This window comes from Tubulanus polymorphus, chromosome 2 (assembly GCF_964204645.1).
Source record: "Tubulanus polymorphus chromosome 2, tnTubPoly1.2, whole genome shotgun sequence".
In the NCBI taxonomy this organism is placed as follows: Eukaryota; Metazoa; Nemertea; class Palaeonemertea; order Tubulaniformes; family Tubulanidae; genus Tubulanus; species Tubulanus polymorphus.
The window spans coordinates 3,140,867-3,162,383 of NC_134026.1; the positions used below are offsets into that span (position 1 = coordinate 3,140,867).

The window sequence follows — 21,517 nt, forward strand, 5'->3', positions numbered from 1 at the left end:
TAAGTACCGCGATACATATCATGATCATGATCTTCTTCTGCAAAAAATAGAAAAACGAAAACCCGTATCAATGATTGCGATCGCTTTCTTCAACTGAAGAAGAAAATAAGGGATGAAACGTTGACGATAGAATTAATGTATACATTAAAATATATGTAGATTCTAAAATTTCAAAAAGACTAATCTTTTCGATACAACAGATAGTGCCGAATAAAACATTTCTATACGTACGTACGATTCATGCGTATTCTACTTATACCTGAAAATTCTGTAATAAATCAGCATTGTGTTCATTTGTCTCTCAATCCTCATAGATCGTCCTCTTTATGCACTCATTTACAATACAACTCCAGGAAATTCAAGGGTTTTACAATATAGATTATAGATTCCAGGAAATTCGATTTAACTCACGGCGATGAATTCCGATTGCAGGTCTATCTCTACGAAGCGATCGCTCATCAAGCATCCCATCGATTACCAATTAATTTTTCTAAATTCTGAGGTCTCGTTAAAAAAGCAGCGGAATTTCAGTAGAATGAAAATCCTGTTCCAGAGTCAAAGTTCAATTCTCAGTACTGTGTTTATAGATTCTAGTAATTGACAAAATCTGAGCCAAGACTGACGAAGGCGACTTAATATGGTAAGCTAGATCAAAATCCGTAATGGAAGTACTTTTTTATCATTGTTGCGTAGGCACCGTATCACTAAGGAACATTTGGCAGTTTGTCAAGGTGAAATACGTGTCGGTTTCAGTCTTAGTTTTGTCTCAAGAAATGGTGAAAACAGACAACATCCACACAGTGAAAAACACAACTAACGACAACGAAAAAAGGAAGACAAACTAAAAATCTAACAGAACATAAAGACATGTTTTAATTTCTGCAGTAATAATAATAACTATAATATTAGTAAATATACATTTATATACAACATCTGTGAAATTTCATTCAAAAATCGTCATCAAATCTTGTCACTGATTGTTCAATATCACGTAAAACACAGACACAAAAATAGACACAAATTCATCATCGTGTTCAGCATCGAGAGAGACGTTCTAATAATTCATTTCTATTTCTCGAAATTACCACCGATATATGCAGAATTTCATCAATGCCCGAAAGTACTATACACAATCGTCTTGAATTTCACCTAGATTTAGATGATAAAATGTCGTCCGTCGAATAGATACGGCATAAAGCAACCCACCACCTCCGCTTAATACGAGCCCGCAGGCTAACATTATATATTGTATTTCTATAAATTATTGATTCAACAAGTAAAAGGCAACTATTATAAAACGTGGCAGTCAAGTGAAGGTATATTAGTCTAACAAGTATTTGCGGAATTCATTTCGGGGGAAATCTTTTGACATTGAAACGAGAATTGATTAACCGAATGCGTGAGCAGTGGAATCTTATCAATCAGTCACGCCCTACGGAGACTCGTAGGTCGACTTCTTCATCCGCCCTTTAAACAAATACTATTAAAAGAATCTATCCTTAGATTGAAATTATCGCACTCATTAGTTAGGTGTAGGCAGTGTTCAAAATATCAAATCCATAACTCGAAACGGTATACAAAAAATCAACCCTTAACAACTAAAATCTGGCCGTTGCAATTCAAACTAAATTCACGGATCATCAACTCATCAATAATGAGTATCACACATAGTAACTTACCGAGTTAAACGATTGATGATCAACAAGATTTAGTTGTCATAATTCTCAGCCAGAAATATTTCAATCATGAAATTGGCGAATGGATTGATATTCCTAGATTCATATTTGACCAGTTGTCCAGTGGACAGTTTGAATTACCGTAATATGAGGTCAATGCATTTATGATCGCTACTATTATGTAACATCTGGTATTTGCATGGTATTTATAAGTGAATCATCCAAATCAGTACGAACTTCCAGCTTCCTTCATATATTTACAATTCATGGCATATTATGAATTTCAAAAATGTGATAAACTAAAATAAAATCAAGTAAAAGTGTAAGAAATAACTTTCAAAAACCTTATTCACCAACAATACAGTTCAAATTCTCGTGACTCAAAAATCAAGATTTGGATATCAATCATTGTATGTAATGTCACACCCAACTAGGGTGCATTGAGTCCACCACACCTTTATCAAAGATGTAATAACAGTATATTTTAGGATAAATATGACAGACACTTAGGTTAGTAGAGAGCTGGGTAAATGTTAATATTGAATTCTTCACCACAGGAGTAGAAGTTCCGAACGACTGCAGTTCGATTCTTAGGAGATAAGACAAAATGAGACAATATTTTTCGATAATCCAAGCAAATGATTAGCACAAAACAAGAAGCAGCACGCGCAATAACTTCAACAATTTATAATCTCCATTATCAACGAAGTCTGACATTAACGAGATGGATTGCTTTATTGAAATATATATTAAACATTCTCCAATATAAACTATCGCTTCTATTATAGTTATCCACATTTGTTTCGTTATAAGAAGATTTGAAACATGTGTGACTCACTAAATGAGCTTTAAATTTCATTGATAAATGAAATTTCTAGAATAGATCTAATGATTGTACAATTTGTTCTCCCTTGTGTTATATCTGTGACCATTTCGTATATTTCATAGTTAACAATTCAACAACCTTTTCAAAGACCTATATAACAGTGTACGTAGGCCATCCCCCCCGCATTGGGAAAGGAACTTTATACAAAAAGATGTCTAGTTCCCATGAATTCAGAAACTTAAACTCAAGTTAAATTGCAAAGGTGACCAATGCATACATTCTCATGCAGGTATCAATCCGCAAGTTGGACCAACCCTTGACAATTTTCCGCCATTTTTACAATTTTTGATTTACAGGCTTTTAGGACTTTATCAGAGGATTTTTTTTTTTTGATTGGCAAAGAACTTACCAACAAATACATCACAAATGCCAGACATAGGACAATTATATCAAAAATACTGCAGATTGATACCTACATTGATCAAACTTTGGTCTTTTCAACCAGAATATAACAAACATTACAAATATGGAATCAATTAAAGCACCAACTAAAATATTTACAAAAATTTACAAAAAATCAAACAATATCATATTTAAAATCAATTATTTAAATAATATGCAACATGATGGCTGACGAACAAGTGGTAGGCATACACAAAAAAAAAATAGATTTTCAAACATTAAGAATACTTTCTATTTCCGATCGGGTTTTTAAAAAAATCAGTTGCATCTCGAAACATCAATCAATGGCACAGAAATCATTTCAGATCAGAAATAGCGAGTATTTTATGAAATCAATACGCATAAGCAGCGTGTACGTTCCTGCACGTATCAAACGAAACGAAGGACACAATCGATGACCTTCGTCGACCTTGATACGACAATCGCGTATATCGACGTTATTGAATCATTGCGACGAAAGCTTTGAAATAAATTAAAAGCATATTTTCATAATTTGATTTTTTTTTAGGTTGATAATCAATTATCATTTTTCAAATAGGAGGTTAAGTTATTCGTAGCTTTGCGCTATTAATATTTTCAAATCTCACTCCGGCGACGAGATTGTGGCCACATGCATGAATATCTTTCACTGTTCCCAGTAGTCCCAGTTACTAACTCATGAGCCGAATAGAGCTTTCGGCTGTTACACGTTCACATGCCCTGGACTACATTTTTCAAGCTCCCCTGAGTCGGAATCGTTTTTTAAAGCTTAAGAAAACTTCGCTCTTTTCATTCATTATTATTTAGGAACCGTAACGGCTATAATGATGGCTATAATCGCTAAAGCCACTATAATACACACAATAATGATGATCTTCTTCTGCAAATAAACAAGAAAACAAAGAAAACTAATCTAGAGAATTATCTACAGTGGGTGCATCATAATGTGTACGAGCGATCTCGAATCAATGAAATCAGAATTGAAAATCATCTCAAATGATTATAGAAAAAGCGACGAAAAATCACAAGTTTGGCGCGAAATGAAAATGTTTGCGACCGGAAACTAAATGACTGTGCATATACATAGTGCCTGAACATTGAATTCGATCCATCAAATTTTCAGTGGTAACGAAAAATCACCGAGAACGTTTTAAAATCGGAATCGAAATTTGAACTTCATCGAATAACGCAGAATACAATACAGACGTTATATGATATTTTGGTAGACGAGAAATGAAAGAAACTGGGCAAATCGTATAGAGCTGATTATACATACCGGTGCATGCATGCGTGAATGTGTGCAGGGTTAGAACAAACAAGCAGGCAGTACCAGAAAAAGCATCACTTCGCTAACTAAATAACTGATTGCATTTTTTAATATTTGAATATTTGATGTTAATTAATCAGTGATATAAATATCGTTAATAATTATATGTCACACAGATTCCGACTAAGTAATCGAAATAAACATCTGCGCAAGATCAATCAAAATACAGTTTTAGCGAAACTGATAATACTGATTAGACCCTGTAGCTCTTTTGTGCCAGTTGATTAGAACTTGTATTATTGACGATACGAGAATTCAGATAGATCGTGAGTAGATTTGATTTATATCACATTTAAGGTAATGGGTGGGATTAATTAGTATGGCTGCTATACATAGATCACCTTCCTTTAATAATACTTAATAATACATGTACCTCGTATACGAAATATTGAATACTTATTAATGCGTTACGTATGATATTGGAGGTATGATATTTTTTGTCGTTCCACCAAACAATGGAAGTCAAGAATTCTTATACGCCTATTATCGAAAATTCATATGAAATTTTACTATTATTCATGAATTATCAGAGCAAATTACAATGCTACAAGTTACTAACAATTGTTGAATGAATCTAGGCTATTCATATATAATAACCATATACAGATTATATCTCATTTTAACAATAGTTTTGACTAATGATATTAGTACGGATATCAGCAGAAGAAAAATTCATTTCCTGTTAATACCAAATTAGCCACTACTCAATCAAGCAAAAATGAACAGATTTTCAGTAAACATCAAAAACTACTGAAAAGACCCTTATCATATGGTGACCAATTTCTGAAGTATGTGTGTTAATGTTTAAGTATAAATAAGTGTAGGTTAAATGTAGCGTAACAGATTTTGGATTAGCACCTAACATTTTTTGAACCACTAGTACGTAACGCACAGATCAACCATGATTTTGAGGATAACCTCAACTTTTGGGTTGTTAATATAAAAAATCCCACACTAAGAACGAAAAATTAAAGTCGGAAATGTTTCGGTAAAGCTAGGATATCAACGATCCTAATGGTCACAGTTCTGAGTTAAATTTGACTCTTAAGATATAACATCGAAAATGAACTGATTTTAACTCAGAGTTAATTCTAACCCACAACTGTCGAACCGTGAATACTCGAATACTTCAGTATATAGTCGCAACGTTGAATACATTTTAGCCCAGGGTTTTATCGTTCGTTCATTAAGCGGGATTTTCTATCTTATCGTCGCGACACGGACCGAGTGTTTCATCGATGGTTATGTTAGATCGTGCCATCAACTCAGCCAGGAATAGATACCGCTGGCACAATGGCTTCCGTGTTTAATTTAAGGTTATTTTACATATCTACGTTAGTTATAATAATGATAATGACGACAATAGCAACCAAAAGAATACACAAGCCAAGAAGCAGCAACTTTTTCTGAAATTAAAATGAAAATAAAAATGCAAGACGTGAACGTGAAACGTGAGGTGCTTCGTGTAGAAATAATAAACAAGCGCATATAAAAACAAAAATACAGGGTTCCTACAGGACCACAATCTTCAAATTTGAGGGGCATTCGAGGGACTCTCAGGGTATAATCACCTAAAATTCTAGGGTTATTTTAAGATAAACTCGGAACTTTCTAAATTGCTGGACAAGGGCAGAACTAGGATCGTTTGAACCCCTGAAATTGGAATTATCACCTCGTTAGAAAGTTGTTTGAATAGTTCTTTAGAAATATGGGATCAAAAAGATTTTCTAAGGCATATTTTCAGAATTTGAGGGGTATTTGAGGGGCCAATGGCTAAAACATACAATTTGAGGAATTTTGGTACCCCCAAAATTTAATTTTGGAATTATAGGGTTGTTTGAGGGATTTGAGGGACTGTAGGAACCCTGAAGTAGGAAAGAAAGATGGAAAGCTCAACTTAAAAGATGAAAACAATGTTGTCATGCATTATCTTTAAACATTGCAAATTATAGCTTGTTAGTTTCAGTAACAAAAATGCCTTTTGAAGAAAATTGCTAGAATATCTATAAACTGGCAAATAGTGGTATAAAATAAATAAGTCTGATGATAGAACTAGTTTCAAACCACCATCACCACCACTGCCATCATCAGTAACAATGTCTCCTTCACCAGAGCATATACAAATGTATAGAAATCTATGGCCGGCGTAAGAGGTGTATCGTAGGTATTCTTTTGACATTTTCTATCGATGGTTTGATATCTGTGTACGTGTGCTGATTCAACACAGATATGATATCAGATAGCTAAGTTGTCAACGGAATACTGAAACATATACCGGGTAACGCTTATTGATTTATTTGTCATTAATGCTACCGTCCCTCCATCTGCCATTATATCAATTAGACTACTGTTAATTTTGTTCACAATACCAGCCCAGCTTCTCTTACTGATGAAGGAGGTTTCATTCTCTTTTTATTCTATGCTAGTAATTATTAAAGAGCAGCAGACACTTGAATATTCATCCTTAAGATCCAAAGTGCAAGAAAGAAGAACAAACAGTACCCAAAATATATCAATCTCGCAAATTTTCATTTCTTATATTGTCTACTGCTCATTAAGGGAGATGTGCTATGTTGTTAAAAGGGAATATGTGCATTGCCACAGTTTCTTTCATTTGTTTCAAACCGTCAGATTTCAGAGAAAAATCATCAGTAAACCACAGATTAATAGCTCGCGTAATTAGACAACATATATATATATATACACAAAATCATCTGATTTATAGATTTACATATAAAATGCCTGAAACAAATGATTATTTCATCGAAATCATTTAAAATGATGATTATGCCAAGTTTACACAGGTATTGCGATTCACACGTATTTATGTAGAAGAATGAAAACTGTTTTTTCGTCCGTTCGACAAGTTTGTGTAAACCCGAACATCGAACAATGATTTAAGTGACAAGATTCAATTTCCATGATACGAAAATCATAGCGAGAAGAATATTTCATTTCGGAAGCAATCGAGAAATAAAAATACGATCGCGAAAAAAGTTTCCTCTTGATCGAACGACACAACATGAAAAAAGCGAACAACATCGCAAAAAAATGCTCCAGTCGGCGTCGTCGACTTTTTGAAGTGATCCGACGGTAAATCAATGATTTACTCAACAGACGCCAGCTTATATGTTTTTGAGCGACTGTAAAATGAGAACTTATGGATTTATTTGTACGCGTTTAATAATAATATGCCGAAAAAGGATCACACCCAGTCAGTAACGTAACCAGACAACTACAACATCGACGACAACGACGCAGCATATTTCAGCGATGATGTTGCAATAATCTACAGACAATCAGATAATAATATTTAAAGTACGATAAATATGATTTTTATACCTAGCGCAAACTGAGTAACCGTTGTGAATACTTCACTCAAAAACTATTCAAAACCTTCCAAATAAACAAAACAGGGTTGTGTTTTCTATATGCTACTGATTTAAGCCCAGGGTTGACAACCTATACAAGGTGGCCACTTTCCACCCATTTATAAATCCCCCGAGTTTTCCCTGATTTTTCCATGTGATTACACACAATTCCCCGAGTGAATCAGAGAAATTTCTAGGCTTGAAATGTTACAATTCATTCATTTTTTATTGAATCACGTACTGATAAAGAATTATGTGGTCAATAGCATTACCCAAATTCACAGATCTTTCCAGGTTTTTTGGTAAAATTTGTCAAAGAGTTTTCCCTGATTTTTTCTAGATTTTTCTGATTCCATAGGTATTCCAGGTTTTCCAGGTAATTGGCCACCCTGCCATAGGTTGATTAGAGTGGTTTAAGAATATGCGCAAAGTATTCACACAATGTATAAGTTTGCATGTGGAAGAACTGTATAACACTTACCCTTCTAGCTTTACTCTGGTATTTTACCGCTTTCTTCGTGTCCATTTTGGCAGTTTCTATATAATCTACAGATTGTTCCACGTTATATTCTATACGATCTATCATCTCTCCCTTAAAAAAAAAAAACGCAAAAATTCAAGACCACATACACTGTACCATCGCGATGAAAATAAAGCATCAAACTACAAAGGTAAGGTCAACTTTATTTGTATCGAATCATAGTTATTCGACCCATTTCTTAAATTTCTCAAAATTAAATTCAAAATAGACGTGATCATGATTTCACTAATGAATTCAGATGGTGCAACCATTTTACATCTAATCATCTTCAACATACTTGACTTTCTACAAGCATCGCCATGTCCATGAACATATCGTGAAGTTCTTTGATACTTTTCTCTAATTTCATAATATCCGCATGGCGAGCTTCTATAATGGCTAATGACTGTTTTGCTTCTTGCGTCTCAGTGATGATCTAAAAAAGGAGAATTTATATACATGTATATACATCATATATATGGCATACATGTACATACAAGCAAGTAAAAGTGCATGTATGGAACATCCGTTTTTTACGTTGCTAACCGTGAAGACAGAATCATTAATTGAATATGTTTATGTACAGTAAAACCTCTGTGCAGTGAATACTTGGTTGAGGGCAAAACGTTCACGGCAGAGAGGTATTCACTGTAGAAAAGGTACAAATCGCTAGTAAACCAACTAGAAAATTTAGGTTGGTCTCTAGAAAAAAGTGTTCATTATGGGAGATGTTCACTCTGACAAGAGGTGTTCACTAAGGGAGGTTTTACTGCACAAGTACATCACATTTGTACATGTACATCGATGTTAATTCATGTGCAGTGGAATAAACGTACCCCTTGAGTAAATATAGCAGGATTTCCGGACTCTAACATATCTTCCAACTCTTCATTCGTCGTCGTTTTACCAGCTAGAAAAGACAAGTTGATGATAACACATTAATTTCATACTATAGACCCCTTCAGAACTGTTGGGTCTTCAGCTCTTAGCTATGGCCAAAAATGATACGGCAACTGACTAGACAGCGTCATTTCAAACATTCTAATTCCATTTCATTTTCATTTAGATAAAGAAGATATTCTAAGTAATTACTAACAGACTGAACAATTTTCTTATATAATCTTATCAATTTCAAGGTGATTATTAACATCTTTCAACATTGACATTTGTACAACATTGCCTTATATCAAAAATACAATTTTTATGGATAAATGCCTTTTCCGCAAACCAGAATACACTGATATGTGTATATCACAAGTACAATTCATGCCTGAGACACAGTGGGTTACGTTGGTTTGAAAGACTTGGATCATTCGTAGTTAGCAGCAGAATATATCCATGCTCTGTATATGTAAAATTCCGTTCGAATTACATGGACTCCTCAATTCCAAAAATATATTCTCGGATAGAAAACATGCACATTTTAGTGGTAAAAAATCTTTTTCAAGGGGTGGATGATAAAAAACATAGAAGAAGGGGAAGATTTGAAGATGGGACCATGCTCAACAATTGAAGTCTTATATTTCAAAATGCATTACAAATACACCATGGACACAGGTTTTGTGTTGAAGCAGGCGTCTAAAGTGCTCTCGGGAAAAGCCACCACCTTTTATTTCTCGCTAACAACAGCGCACGAATCAAGCACTAATTTCCTTTATTTCTAATCACTAATTTCCTATCATTACCTATACATCCTACATACTAGCTAAATCTGTATTATCAATTTTTTCGCAATTGAAATTAAAACTAAATATTCGTTTAACTGAAAAGTCATTAGATAATCCTAACCATCCAAGACATGGACATACTCTGCTTTAACTAGAATTTATCACTAATAGGCAGTCATTCATAACATTCGATTTCGTATATTAATCGACATTCTCCGCGTCAAGAATATCAGTGCTTTTCGCATCGGATTGAAATAAACGTCTTTCAAACTAATACGGATTAAAGGTTCACGCCGCGAGGTATGAAAGTTGATCCCGAACACGTTTGAAACACGAACACAATATTCTTGACTCGTGATTTTTAAGATTGTACGTTGATTAATTACATCCATCTAGCCTCACAATTGATTGTCATTTAAGGCCTAGAATCTACGCTCTATGCATAAACAAGTCTATCTACAAAATCAAAGTAACAAATACAAAATCAATAAAATTCATAATATAAATCTTAATAATAATTACGATGTAAATGTAAACAATCGAAACTAAATAATCATTATTGATTAGTTAACTGTGACTATAAGCTATTCACTAATTAATAAATTTCTTACCTATTTATATATATATAAACATTCACAAGTAACCGCATGCAATAAAGCATGTGAATATAAGCATCCAGTGGTTAGTACATTAATTAAGTGGTGGATAGGTGCAAGTGCAGGGCTTAGACGAGGGAGTGGGGGGTGGGGGGTTAACCTGTAAACCTGTAGAGTTTTACGGGGGGGCAATGATGATGATGATGATGACGATGATGGGATGTCAACTACACAGAAGAAAACAAACTATCATATCTTACTGATCGCCAATTGTCGCTGGATTCGTCCTTTGCATCGATCGCGGTAGTCTATCTGACATGCGTTGTAATCGTTCATTACTTCAACAAATTTACGTGATAATGTGGCGTGCTATAAAAATGAAACGAAAAGATGTAGAACGAAAGAAACACGACGAAAAAACGATACGTATATATCGCACGCGCACGACGGGCACGGGCGAAACGGTCGGACCCGGTGACACACGCGTGCGCGCGCCCGCGCGGTAGTACACACGTATAGATCAGTTCGTCGAGAGAGACGTACAGAGATGGCTAGGACGGACGATTGCAAAGAAAACGTATACCAAAAAAAAAGAAGATAATAATATAATAAAATATAATAATAATGATAATAATAATAATAATGACGAGTAGAAGAAGGAGAAAAAAGACGCTATGTTTATTGAAAAGGGTCTTACTGATCTCCATTTGACGCTTAATGCGTGTTTTGCAGCGTTCGCGGTAGTCTATTTGTGCTTTGTTGTAATCGTTCATCACCTCGATGAATTTACGCGAAATGGTCGAATACTAGAAAGAACACACATACAAATAATGACGTGAAAAAAATCGCCACACACACCGACGAGACGCCGGCCTTGTACGCATCATCACATCCCCGATGATGATCACCACGAAGAGGTAAAATACGTAGAGAAATGGCAAGAAATTTCAACGATTATTGAGGAGAGCGAGGAATATAAGGAAGATTCCATCAACTGTCATGCGATTTTTCGTTTTTTTTTTCTTCAAATTTTTCGCCCAGACTTTTAAAATGTCAAAGCAATCAGTTTGGGTATTGTCGAATGCATGCGTAGAAAAGTTTTCCTACTGATTGAAAGTTTGACGGATTCAATTATATAAGGTGGTAAAATTGGGATGGATTTATCAAAAGAATCATCTTCATTCACAATTTTCGGGTTGTGGCATGCTACAAAGGTTTCGGGTGGGGTAGGGAAGGATATTGCTTGTTAGATCAAGGAATATTATCGTACAGAATTGTTTTTCTGGAATGAATCGTGTGGATTGAGAAGCGGTGCTTACAACAGTCTGAAACAGATATATATGGTGACCGTGGTACGCTGAAAATACAATCAACGACAACAAATTATGGGTTGAAGTTAATTCCTCAAGGGCTGGCATCCTGCACATTTGACTCAAGCCTGATCCGTGCTATCAGCTATTGTCTCAATTAAGTTTGACTCGCTCCGCTAGATCTTAATAAGTTGATTTTCAATAGATCCAATCTGCCCAAGGATTTTAACTCAGAACTGTGGATGCAGGTTTTGGAACCCTATACACAGACCAGACTACCTTATATTTCTGTCTAATGTAGAAGCTTTCACCCAAAATGAGAGTAATTTGACGTAGAAAATAGTACCGTAGTTAATTTGAAAATGAACTGGAAATTACTCTGGTTTTACCGGAAGTGTATTTTGATATTTTTAGGAGTAGTTGAACTTGTAAAGAGTATAGAAACAACTAATCAGGTCTGTATACTGTCGGGTGAGGATTACAATCACCCGCACCACGCTGAACGACCATTGCTAAGATTATTCATCGTTCATTGGAGCTTCCCACCCCCTTGAGACATGAACCTCATATCAACTCGCCCGTGCCGTGACATCAACTGCTGAAATAAATCCAGAATTGGCGAAGCCGTTAATTTTCGAATCGCTCTGTAAAAGAACATACAAGAGACAATCATGTAAATGAAGTTTTCGCTGAAATGAAAAAATACTCGTAAAAAATGCGTGATAGAAATTGAAAAAACATCGAGGAAAAAGGTGAACACCAATAGAAAACAGGCTGGAATAGACCACAACCAATGAGGGATGACCGTAGAAGCAGAAGTAAGACCAGGCGAGCTCCTTTCAGAAGAGTCCAGTCATAGAAGAAACGAAAATGATAAAACATGTAGAAATTTGATAAATGATAATCTTTGAATCAACATGGCTGAACGAAGCCATTCAATCGACGAGACTTCAATCGGTCATCGCATCCGTCTGCAAATAATTTTCAGTTAACTGCAGGCAATCAGCTCTATGACCTGCGACATAACTAAATAAATTATGTCCTAAAGCAAACCAAATGCAATTGATTTTGTCACTTTTCTTATCATTACTAATAGTTGCCCTTCAGGTTCAACTTCAGTGCTTAACCTTTGACCTTATATTATGTAAAAGCAGCTAAATTGCCTTTTAAACGAAGGAAATCTAGTTATTATGTTCACGCAGACATATTCATATATGACAATAAAAACCTCTTAATTCAAACTTTTTGGGACTGACAAAATCGTAATCTATACTCAAGTGAATCAAATCAGTATTAGCAGGTTTTACAGAATTCACAAATCATAAATCTCATTCGTGGTTAACTTTCTGAATACAGGATTATAAAGATACTGTGGCAAGTGAGTGAAATGTGTTCGATGATTTTTTGGAATCAGTTTTTTACCTGTGTTTTGCGTATTCGCAAATCGGCTGATGATTTGTTGGAATGTTCTTCTTGTTCAATATTCTGTTCAATAACTGAAATTTAAGAGAAATAGATTCATGAGGACAAATCATCTAGATCTTTATGAAGATGGTAATATGCAGATGATTTCCTGATTCGTTTAGGAATAACAACTGCATTGCCCTTACCTTTTAATTTGCCCCTCACTTTGTTTGCAGTTTTCTTGATATCCGACATTAATTCTTCTAATTCACCTTTCATTTCTACAACACATTAAAAAAATTGAAAATAACATATCAGGAAAAGATTTCACAATAGGCTATTAGGACAACTGAAATAAATTGAGTTCATTTTCAACTGGATCAAAATTGGAGTTCATTTTCAATAAATGATATTTCAATGTAGTTCCTGGATAAATGGACTCCTTTTTTTATCTGAATTAAGTGAAAATCCGGGTGCAAAAACCCAAATTAAGCGAATTCTACAATGTTTTCTTGTCTTCATTTTGCTTGAGATATTGATAATACGCAGGAAACGAATAAGGGAAGATGTAACTTTTTCATTTAAAAAATGGCATTGCGGGAAAGATCGTCAACATTTTTTACAATGGTTTCCTTCGTTGGATTATTACGGTCTGCGGGGTAAGGCTAAATGCTACTATACATTATCAGACGATCATATAAATTACACATCATCGTAAAATGGGTTGTTTAAACGAATAAACACGATTATGAGGGCGCCAGTAAAATGTCTGACAAACCAATACAGCAGCAGCAACAGCAGCAGCATTATCATCAAACAAACAGCACGAACAGCAGAAATAATAATATCCGACTGTCCCAGATTTCAAATAAATAGTCAGTCATATAGGCCTAAATGATCAACTGTTATACTGACTGACCAATACAGATCAGTCATTCCGGGATATCCAGTATTACAGTACACTCCTCCTGAATTGGTTGTGTTTATCTTAGTAAACCGGTAATTCAGTGGGTTTTTTATAAGCAAATTTGTATCCTTGACACAACTAATCTCAAATTCCGTAATCGGTAATACTGAATCCAACTATACTGATTTAGGCGTATTTAGTCATCTGTACAACTACAAACTAGACGAAAATGTTTGATCGCCTATTTCTCAAAATTGAAAGAGTATTAAAGGAGTTTGTGACAGCATTTTCCGTTCAACGAAGCAAGAATTCGTAGGGACTCTGCAATCAGTCAGTCAGGTCATGGTGGCCAACACACACACAATCATTCAGTAGCCAGGTCGCCCTGACCTGGAGGAGCAACTGCTTCCATTCCGTCCAAAGCATTTGACGAGCTAACCAGTCATGCGTTGTCGAGACTCAGCATTAGATTCAGTTGGCCGGGTAAGTTAGCCAGCCGTTAGGGCTAGCCGTGAACGCACTGACAGTAGTAACAGCAGTGAACATCACTTAATGAATTCATTTGTTTCACAGATTGATTCTTAGATGTTGTAACACACACTCAGTTTCTACATGTTTAATGTTTAATCAATAATAATAAGCGGGCTACATTCCAATTCTCGTTCTATCACTGTCAATTTCGACTGATAGAGCGTCGTAGTGCTGATTATATCTAGCCTTACAGTGCTTACACGAGCTGCTGATTTTTATCATCACTAGCTGCTGCTGCTGCTGCTGCTGCTGCTGCTGCTGCTGCTGCTGGTGCACGCAGCCACTATACCCCGATAACGACTTCTGCCACTACATACCAGTCCAGAAAAGCGACGAAACAAGTATCACTTTTGGCTGAATTCGGGAAATGGACGCGGTCGGGTCAGGAAGGAATTTTTATACAGTTCCCCAATTCAATCTTACATCGACAGGGTTTTAATGGCCCCGCAGGAGACACACTGACTGATGGCCAGAAAGCGGTGATCCTACAGTACATGCCATTAGGGTCGGCAACTTGCATGTTTGACAGCATAAAATTTCAATCTTCCTCATGAAATATACCAATTACAACTAATATATATCGCCGATGCGACATAGAAGATAGGCGATAGTATGCAATATCCAAAATCATTAGACTAAATATATAGAGTTTATAGCGAAGGGGATCTGTCATCGTGAAGCTACTCATTAATGAGCTTCGTTTTCATTATTCAATTGGTTAAAATGAATAAGTTTTTAATTCGCTTATATCCACTCAAAAAGAGATATCATCATATCAGTGTTTATATATATATATATATATAACGATTCCATCAGGATGATAAACTAACAGATTGACTGTTTTCAATGAAATCAATCCCGTCAATATTTGCGCACATTTTTGGAAATTCTCAAGTTATACGACGCAGAGACTGAGAGCAGCTGATGGGTCGAATAAAGACAAGGAACATGATTTTTATTTGCATTTGAGGAACAGAACGAGGAAGAGAGGCATACAGTGAGAGGAGAGAGAGGGAGAGAGGGAGGGGAGAGAGACACTTAAGACGTGATCAATAGCCGGATATGATGAGACAATCATAAGCTCATCGCTCTTCAGTGAAATGCCAAGAATTTACTGGTGGAATCATTCAAATGACATTAATATATAATATGAACTCACATGAAGACGTAATGACGCGGGGGTACAGGGTTCTGCCTGGTAACCTCATTTCATACCTCTACCCCTAAGTTATAGATAGCCAGCCGAGAATAGGCCGGCAGATTCAAAGTGAATATAACTGCCATCGACGAAGTGTTTTTTCATAAATTTTGTGATTAAATTTGTAGTAAGACATTTAGGCATAGGCCTATAGCCTAAAATTCAAAATAGAAGGTGAATTTCATTTTGAGGCCATTTTCTGATTACCTCTTACATGGCCAGAAAAAAAAATTTCATAGCTTTTCCAGGGCCTGAAAAAAATTCCCCCTCTCCAAAACTCGCAAGAACCTCGGGGGCATATTTTTAGTGGGTGAAACAAGACGATTTACGGTAAGATCTTCAGCTTCAGATCGATGTATTAATTTTTATTCGACTTCCTGGGGTAAAACAGACAAACACAGATTCATCTACTCGAATATAATCCATCTGTAACGCGATATTAACCTAAACCGACGCAACGTATTATTATCAGTTTCCCCCCCCTCCCCATACAGAATTAGCCGCCAGTAAATCATTACACGAAGCTGTACTGTAACTGTCTGCTGTATTGTTGTCATGGCCCTTGGGGGCTAAAACACGGATTTCGAGGCACCAGGAGATCCGGGACTGACTCTATTGTAAAGAAAATCCATAAAGTACCGTTCCAGGTATGAAACCAGTGCAAGCAAGCGGGAACATCCAGATCTAATACATCATAAGTAAGAAATGAGAACCCTAGCATAATAAGTAATAATAGGTCACCCAATTTTGATGTAGCAGCAGTAATATAATGTACGAGATATATATATATATATATATATATATTACATACTCAGTTTGAGACAATGTAATAAATCTTTCATTAATATTAGATGTCAAATCAGTCGATTTATGTCAGTTAGTCGGTACATCGTTAATAATGGTTCTCAGATGCGGTGAAAGAGTAGAAAATTGCGAGCGTCGAGTTATTGTAACTGATACGAGACACGGTCGATGTGATCAAATATTTCTAGCTTAGACCATCGAGCGTGAGAGGCGGATTTCAGATACGTGGCCTACTTTTTGGGATGATTGGTTGACGTATACTTGATGGCGTGATACAATTCTATCTCTGAACACCTTTGAGAAATTACATTACTTTGAAAAAGATTGAAAGGGACATGATACGACCCTGCCGATTCTATAACCGGGGATGCATCTCCATAATCAGAGCAACGTATCTGAAAATCATCGGAAAAAAGCTTTATAACAACTACTGAAGCACATAGTGTTACTGTTGTGCTCAGAATTCATCGAAGCCGTATACAGAGAGAGTGAGTAAGCCAGCTAATGATCACAGCCTGCGCGAGTACTTAGTGCGTAACAGTCACTGTCATACAGAAAATCACTGCTTAACCGAGATACATCATTAGCAGAAAAAAAGCATTAATAATACACCGTATAAAGTAAGATGAGACACGTCAATGTGATATTAATATTTTCATTTTTTCCACGTCTCATCGTGTGATACGTATATTCTAGAAGCTTCCAGCGGTTCGATGATACTCGAGTATAAATTCACGCGACGGATTCTAGGGACATTTTCCGATTCTCGTCGAATATTTACGATGAGAAGACCGCAACACCGGGGCGCACAGTTTTACAAACGTTAGTAATCAATGTTTTTCGAGCGTTGCAGAACTGAAAGAACACGCACTTAGTCAAGAATGTGAGTTGATAAAATTAAGGTTCAGTCAAATGCTAGTAATGATAATAGAATCAGATTCATATTCAAGCAAAACACATATTTCGGCAAGAGGGGCTGCATTCGTTCTTTGGAGAAATATTGGATCGTGGACACCGAACACAAACGTTTCGAGGTGTGGACTTCTTTTGAAAATAAATCCTATTTGGCGCGATCTCACATTAAACCGACTATTTTTATAAGGCTTCATAGTCGAATAAGCATCGAATGCGCATCGACATCGACTACAGTAGCAGCGGATCTTTGAACACGGGTGATTGATTTCTAGAGGGATTCATAATAGAAAGTGCAGCAGGGTTGGCCGCCTTTTTAAAACCTGTTACGGAGAAGCTGTTGAGAGAGAGAGGGGGGAGAGAGAGGAGACAGAAGAGCCCAGGTGATTACTGTATGGCCTATGTGATTTTCATCTCAGCAATGCCCCGAGAGATCAGTTTAATCAACTAAGTAACGTTCATCTCGAGACAACAGTACAGACACTACTACGCCCGATCGATATTATCATGGACTATCTAAATCTTCTGTTCCTCGTCGTCAGTAGCGGAATTACGATGAAACATAATAATATATATATATGTCGTATATATATATATAAGATTTCATTGGTCAGATATAACTTGAGGGGACAGTGTTCTGAATACCGGTCGGTCGTATGTTCAGATTTCTGCGGCTGTTGCGAAATTCTCGTCGAAAGCTCGCTGAGATATGAGTAATTGCAGTTGATGCGGTCGGTTTTTATTCCGAGCACGTCACAGACCCTTTGTATATCAGGCCGGCTACGACTCGACGAATCAGGGAATAATGTACAGTAGACCGTGGTGATATGATAGCGCATACACACTGCAGATAGAGAGAAGAGAGAGAGAGAGAGAGCGGGAGAGAGAAGAGAGAGAGAGAGACAATCTTGTGATCAATTGTGACAGAGTAGAGTCAGCCAATGCAACCTTCGTGTATTCTATGAAAACACCAGTTCCTAGACGGATCAATACATTGCCAATCCCAGGCTAGCAGCTTATCCAATTATTTCCTATCAAATCCCGTTTCTAGGCGAAGTACATAAGCGCGATGCGAAACGCGACGCTCAACCTTGGATACGAAAGGCGCATTAAGATGCGAATATGCTGTGTAAACAGTGACAGACTATCGGGTGCGAGATTTCCGAACTCGTTATAATGTTTCAACATCCGCTGAGACGCACAACGCGGGCTCCGATGGAATCTATTAAATTTTCATTTAAACCGTCGAGGTGTCGTATCGCCGCGGCGCGCGTACCGCGTTGAAGAAACACACCGGCGCCAGACAATACCCGCTCGCCGAGCGGCGCAATTCTCGATACAACCGTTTTTCGTGAAGTTACCGAATTAACATTTTCACTTTGCGGATGAAATAACGACGAGACGACCTTCGTTCTCGTATCTAACGAAAGCTCAAGAAATCTCGGTAGATTTTCACGACAAGAAGAGGCGCGCTATACAACTTAGCTACATCGCTATCGAAAGCTGGATACTTTAATCTTCAGACGATTCATACATAATTGAAAAGAGAATGGTTTTGTGCGCGGCCAGTAGCTATCACAACTACAGCTATTGCCGTAATAGACAAATGAGAAGTCACAATATCATACAATATACATAGATATATAGATATTGAACGGCTTGAGTCGGTTCACTATTGCCGCATAGTAGCGAGTGACCATAACTACCGCACAGCAAGGTGAAGCAGTTCCATTTCATGTGCAGCTTTATAGAGAGATGAAGTCCACGCCTACACTACGTTAGCATTATCTGAAAAATCAATTGCCATCTAATGCCATACTTCACTTTCTCCTCGACAGATCAACCGAATAATCCAAATGAAAGCTCAATTTGTTTGAGCTTTATATGGGAGCAATAGCGAATAGTGATAGAAGGTGATATCTGATAACTAGGACCGTAGTAAGAGAGCTAAGTGCTTGTACCGAATACCGGACCGTTGAAATCGGCTTTCAAGGATAGCTTGCAAGCGAATTCAAAGCGAAATAGATATAGTAACGAAATTTCCAGACAGGTGCTTACCATTACCTAATCAGCCAAATAAAAACCTTCCTTTCATAGTTGAATAAATGCTGAAAACCTAAGTGAGTTTCTACTTACTATCATCGCTTTGAGGGGCTGACAATATTGCACTATGTTTCTTTTTAACTTCGTCCACATTCGCCGATATTTTATCGATCATCCCGCGTATCTCTTCCACCTGAATACAAACATCCGCGATAGAAATTTCGATGATTCGATTAAAAAAAAAATCTATTCATATTTTCAGTCGTTTTTTACTACATTTATTACCTGCTCAAAGAATTCTTCCATAAATCCCCCGCTGTCCATATTGACAGCCACATCGTCAGGTACATCATCATCATCGCTCTGAGCCTGAAACAGACGAGAAAAACTTTCGAAAAACTAGCGTAACAAAATTACAGATAGGAACAGGGCTGATAAGTGAACCCGCAATTGACGATGTTTAACGATATTTTTGTTTTTGATATTTCAACTAAACCATCAGAGAAACAAAAATGAGAAGTCAAAGCCACCGTCACTCAAATGTGATAGGCCCTACCTAAGAAACCTACATGCTACTCGCTAATAGAAAACTCAAGCCCCTAGTTGAGGTGAAAAATCTAGAGTTAAGAAGGAAATTATCTGAATGAACAATTTTCTCATCTTAAGGTAGATTACCAATCATTAATCCCCTGGATTGGAAGGGATGCTTGTCATTTAAGGCCGATAATCATTAGGCATGTGAATGACGACTGGATCTGTTGAGAATAGTTGCTACCAATTCTAGGCATAAGTTTCATAGCAAAAGTCAAATAGGCCTACATGGCAAACGAAACAACAGCTGACATTCAGATTAACAAGACTTTCTGAAGAAATGGTTTCTTTCCTCAACTATAAGACATTAGCCTATCATAATCCTTATCAAATCGTCGTGTTCTTTTTATCTACAACCCTAATGGTCTAAACACAGCTGTAGAGTTTGTGCAGCAAAATAAAAAACAAAGCCTTGATTTATGATTAATCCTATTTAGAAGAATGCCAGTTGGTTGAGCAGATTTGATACTAAAAAATTATATCACCAGAATGCCCCGAAAAATCAAATGGCTTTTCAGCGTGAAATGAAGAGAGACATTAATTATACGTTACAAACCACAAGAATATCAGGCCTAAAATGGAATAACTACTTAAGGATTATAGAATGTCAAAAATGATCAAATCACTTCATCTTTTACCAAGAACTATGAAACTAGGTATCGACTAAACAGAGTGATTCATACTACAGGGCTACATACAAATAACAGTTATCGACAGTTTCTGCATACTCTTTCAGCAGCTCCTACTAGTCCCTTATAATCTAGCACTAAATACTTTGAATTGCTTTAATGGAAAAATTTCCATCAACCAGAATCCGTGCAAGACTCATCCTCCACTGTCACTGATTATTAGCTACTGATGCTACACACAGGCAGTAGTCGGTCAGACTGAGCAATCACACACAGGACACACATCAAATCTCAACAATTATTATTAGACGCCCAGAATTTCTTTTTTAGTTAGAATCTACACATATTTATTCAAAATTCATATAAACATCAACATTGATTCTTACAACGGTTCAACACATTCGACATCACCCCACACTAGAGACACAAGACGTAAATGTACTGACTGTCAGTCAGTCAGTCATTTGACAATCCTATTCGGTATTCCTACTTTCCGAGTACACAGACATTTTATCACAGAGTGTAAACCTACCGCTTTAAGGGCTGCCAATCTATCCTTGGTCATCTTCCCAGCATAAACACTCCTAATCCGTGTTCACTGGATGTAAGGGAAGAACTTGTCCCGGTAATTTAAGTCATAGAAGCTCGTAATTAGTTAAAAAACCGTATAAAATCGATAAATTTTAATAATTTCCAGTGTGAAGATTCTCTGCTCGACGCATGCGCAGTGGCGATTTCTCTCCGATTTTCACTTCCTTGTTCAT

General features: G+C 36.6%; 1 protein-coding gene across 2 annotated transcripts; it reads right to left on the minus strand.

Moving 5' to 3' along the window:
* Window positions 1–875: 875 nt before the first annotated feature.
* LOC141900339 (syntaxin-like) lies at window positions 876–21,473 on the minus strand. Of its 2 annotated transcripts, none has more exons than XM_074787185.1 (10): window positions 21,286–21,473; window positions 19,819–19,902; window positions 19,627–19,726; window positions 13,345–13,419; window positions 13,157–13,230; window positions 10,685–10,793; window positions 8,998–9,071; window positions 8,460–8,597; window positions 8,123–8,233; window positions 876–3,823 (listed from the first exon to the last, which is right to left on the minus strand). In XM_074787185.1, the coding sequence occupies exons 1-10, from the start codon at window positions 21,316–21,318 to the stop codon at window positions 3,743–3,745; spliced, it is 879 nt and encodes a 292-aa protein (XP_074643286.1). In that variant the 5' UTR covers window positions 21,319–21,473; the 3' UTR covers window positions 876–3,742. The 2 variants fall into 2 exon arrangements, with proteins under 2 accessions (XP_074643286.1, XP_074643285.1); XM_074787184.1 differs by lacking the exon at window positions 876–3,823 and adding an exon at window positions 3,845–5,676.
* Between the last annotated feature and the right edge of the window lie 44 nt (window positions 21,474–21,517).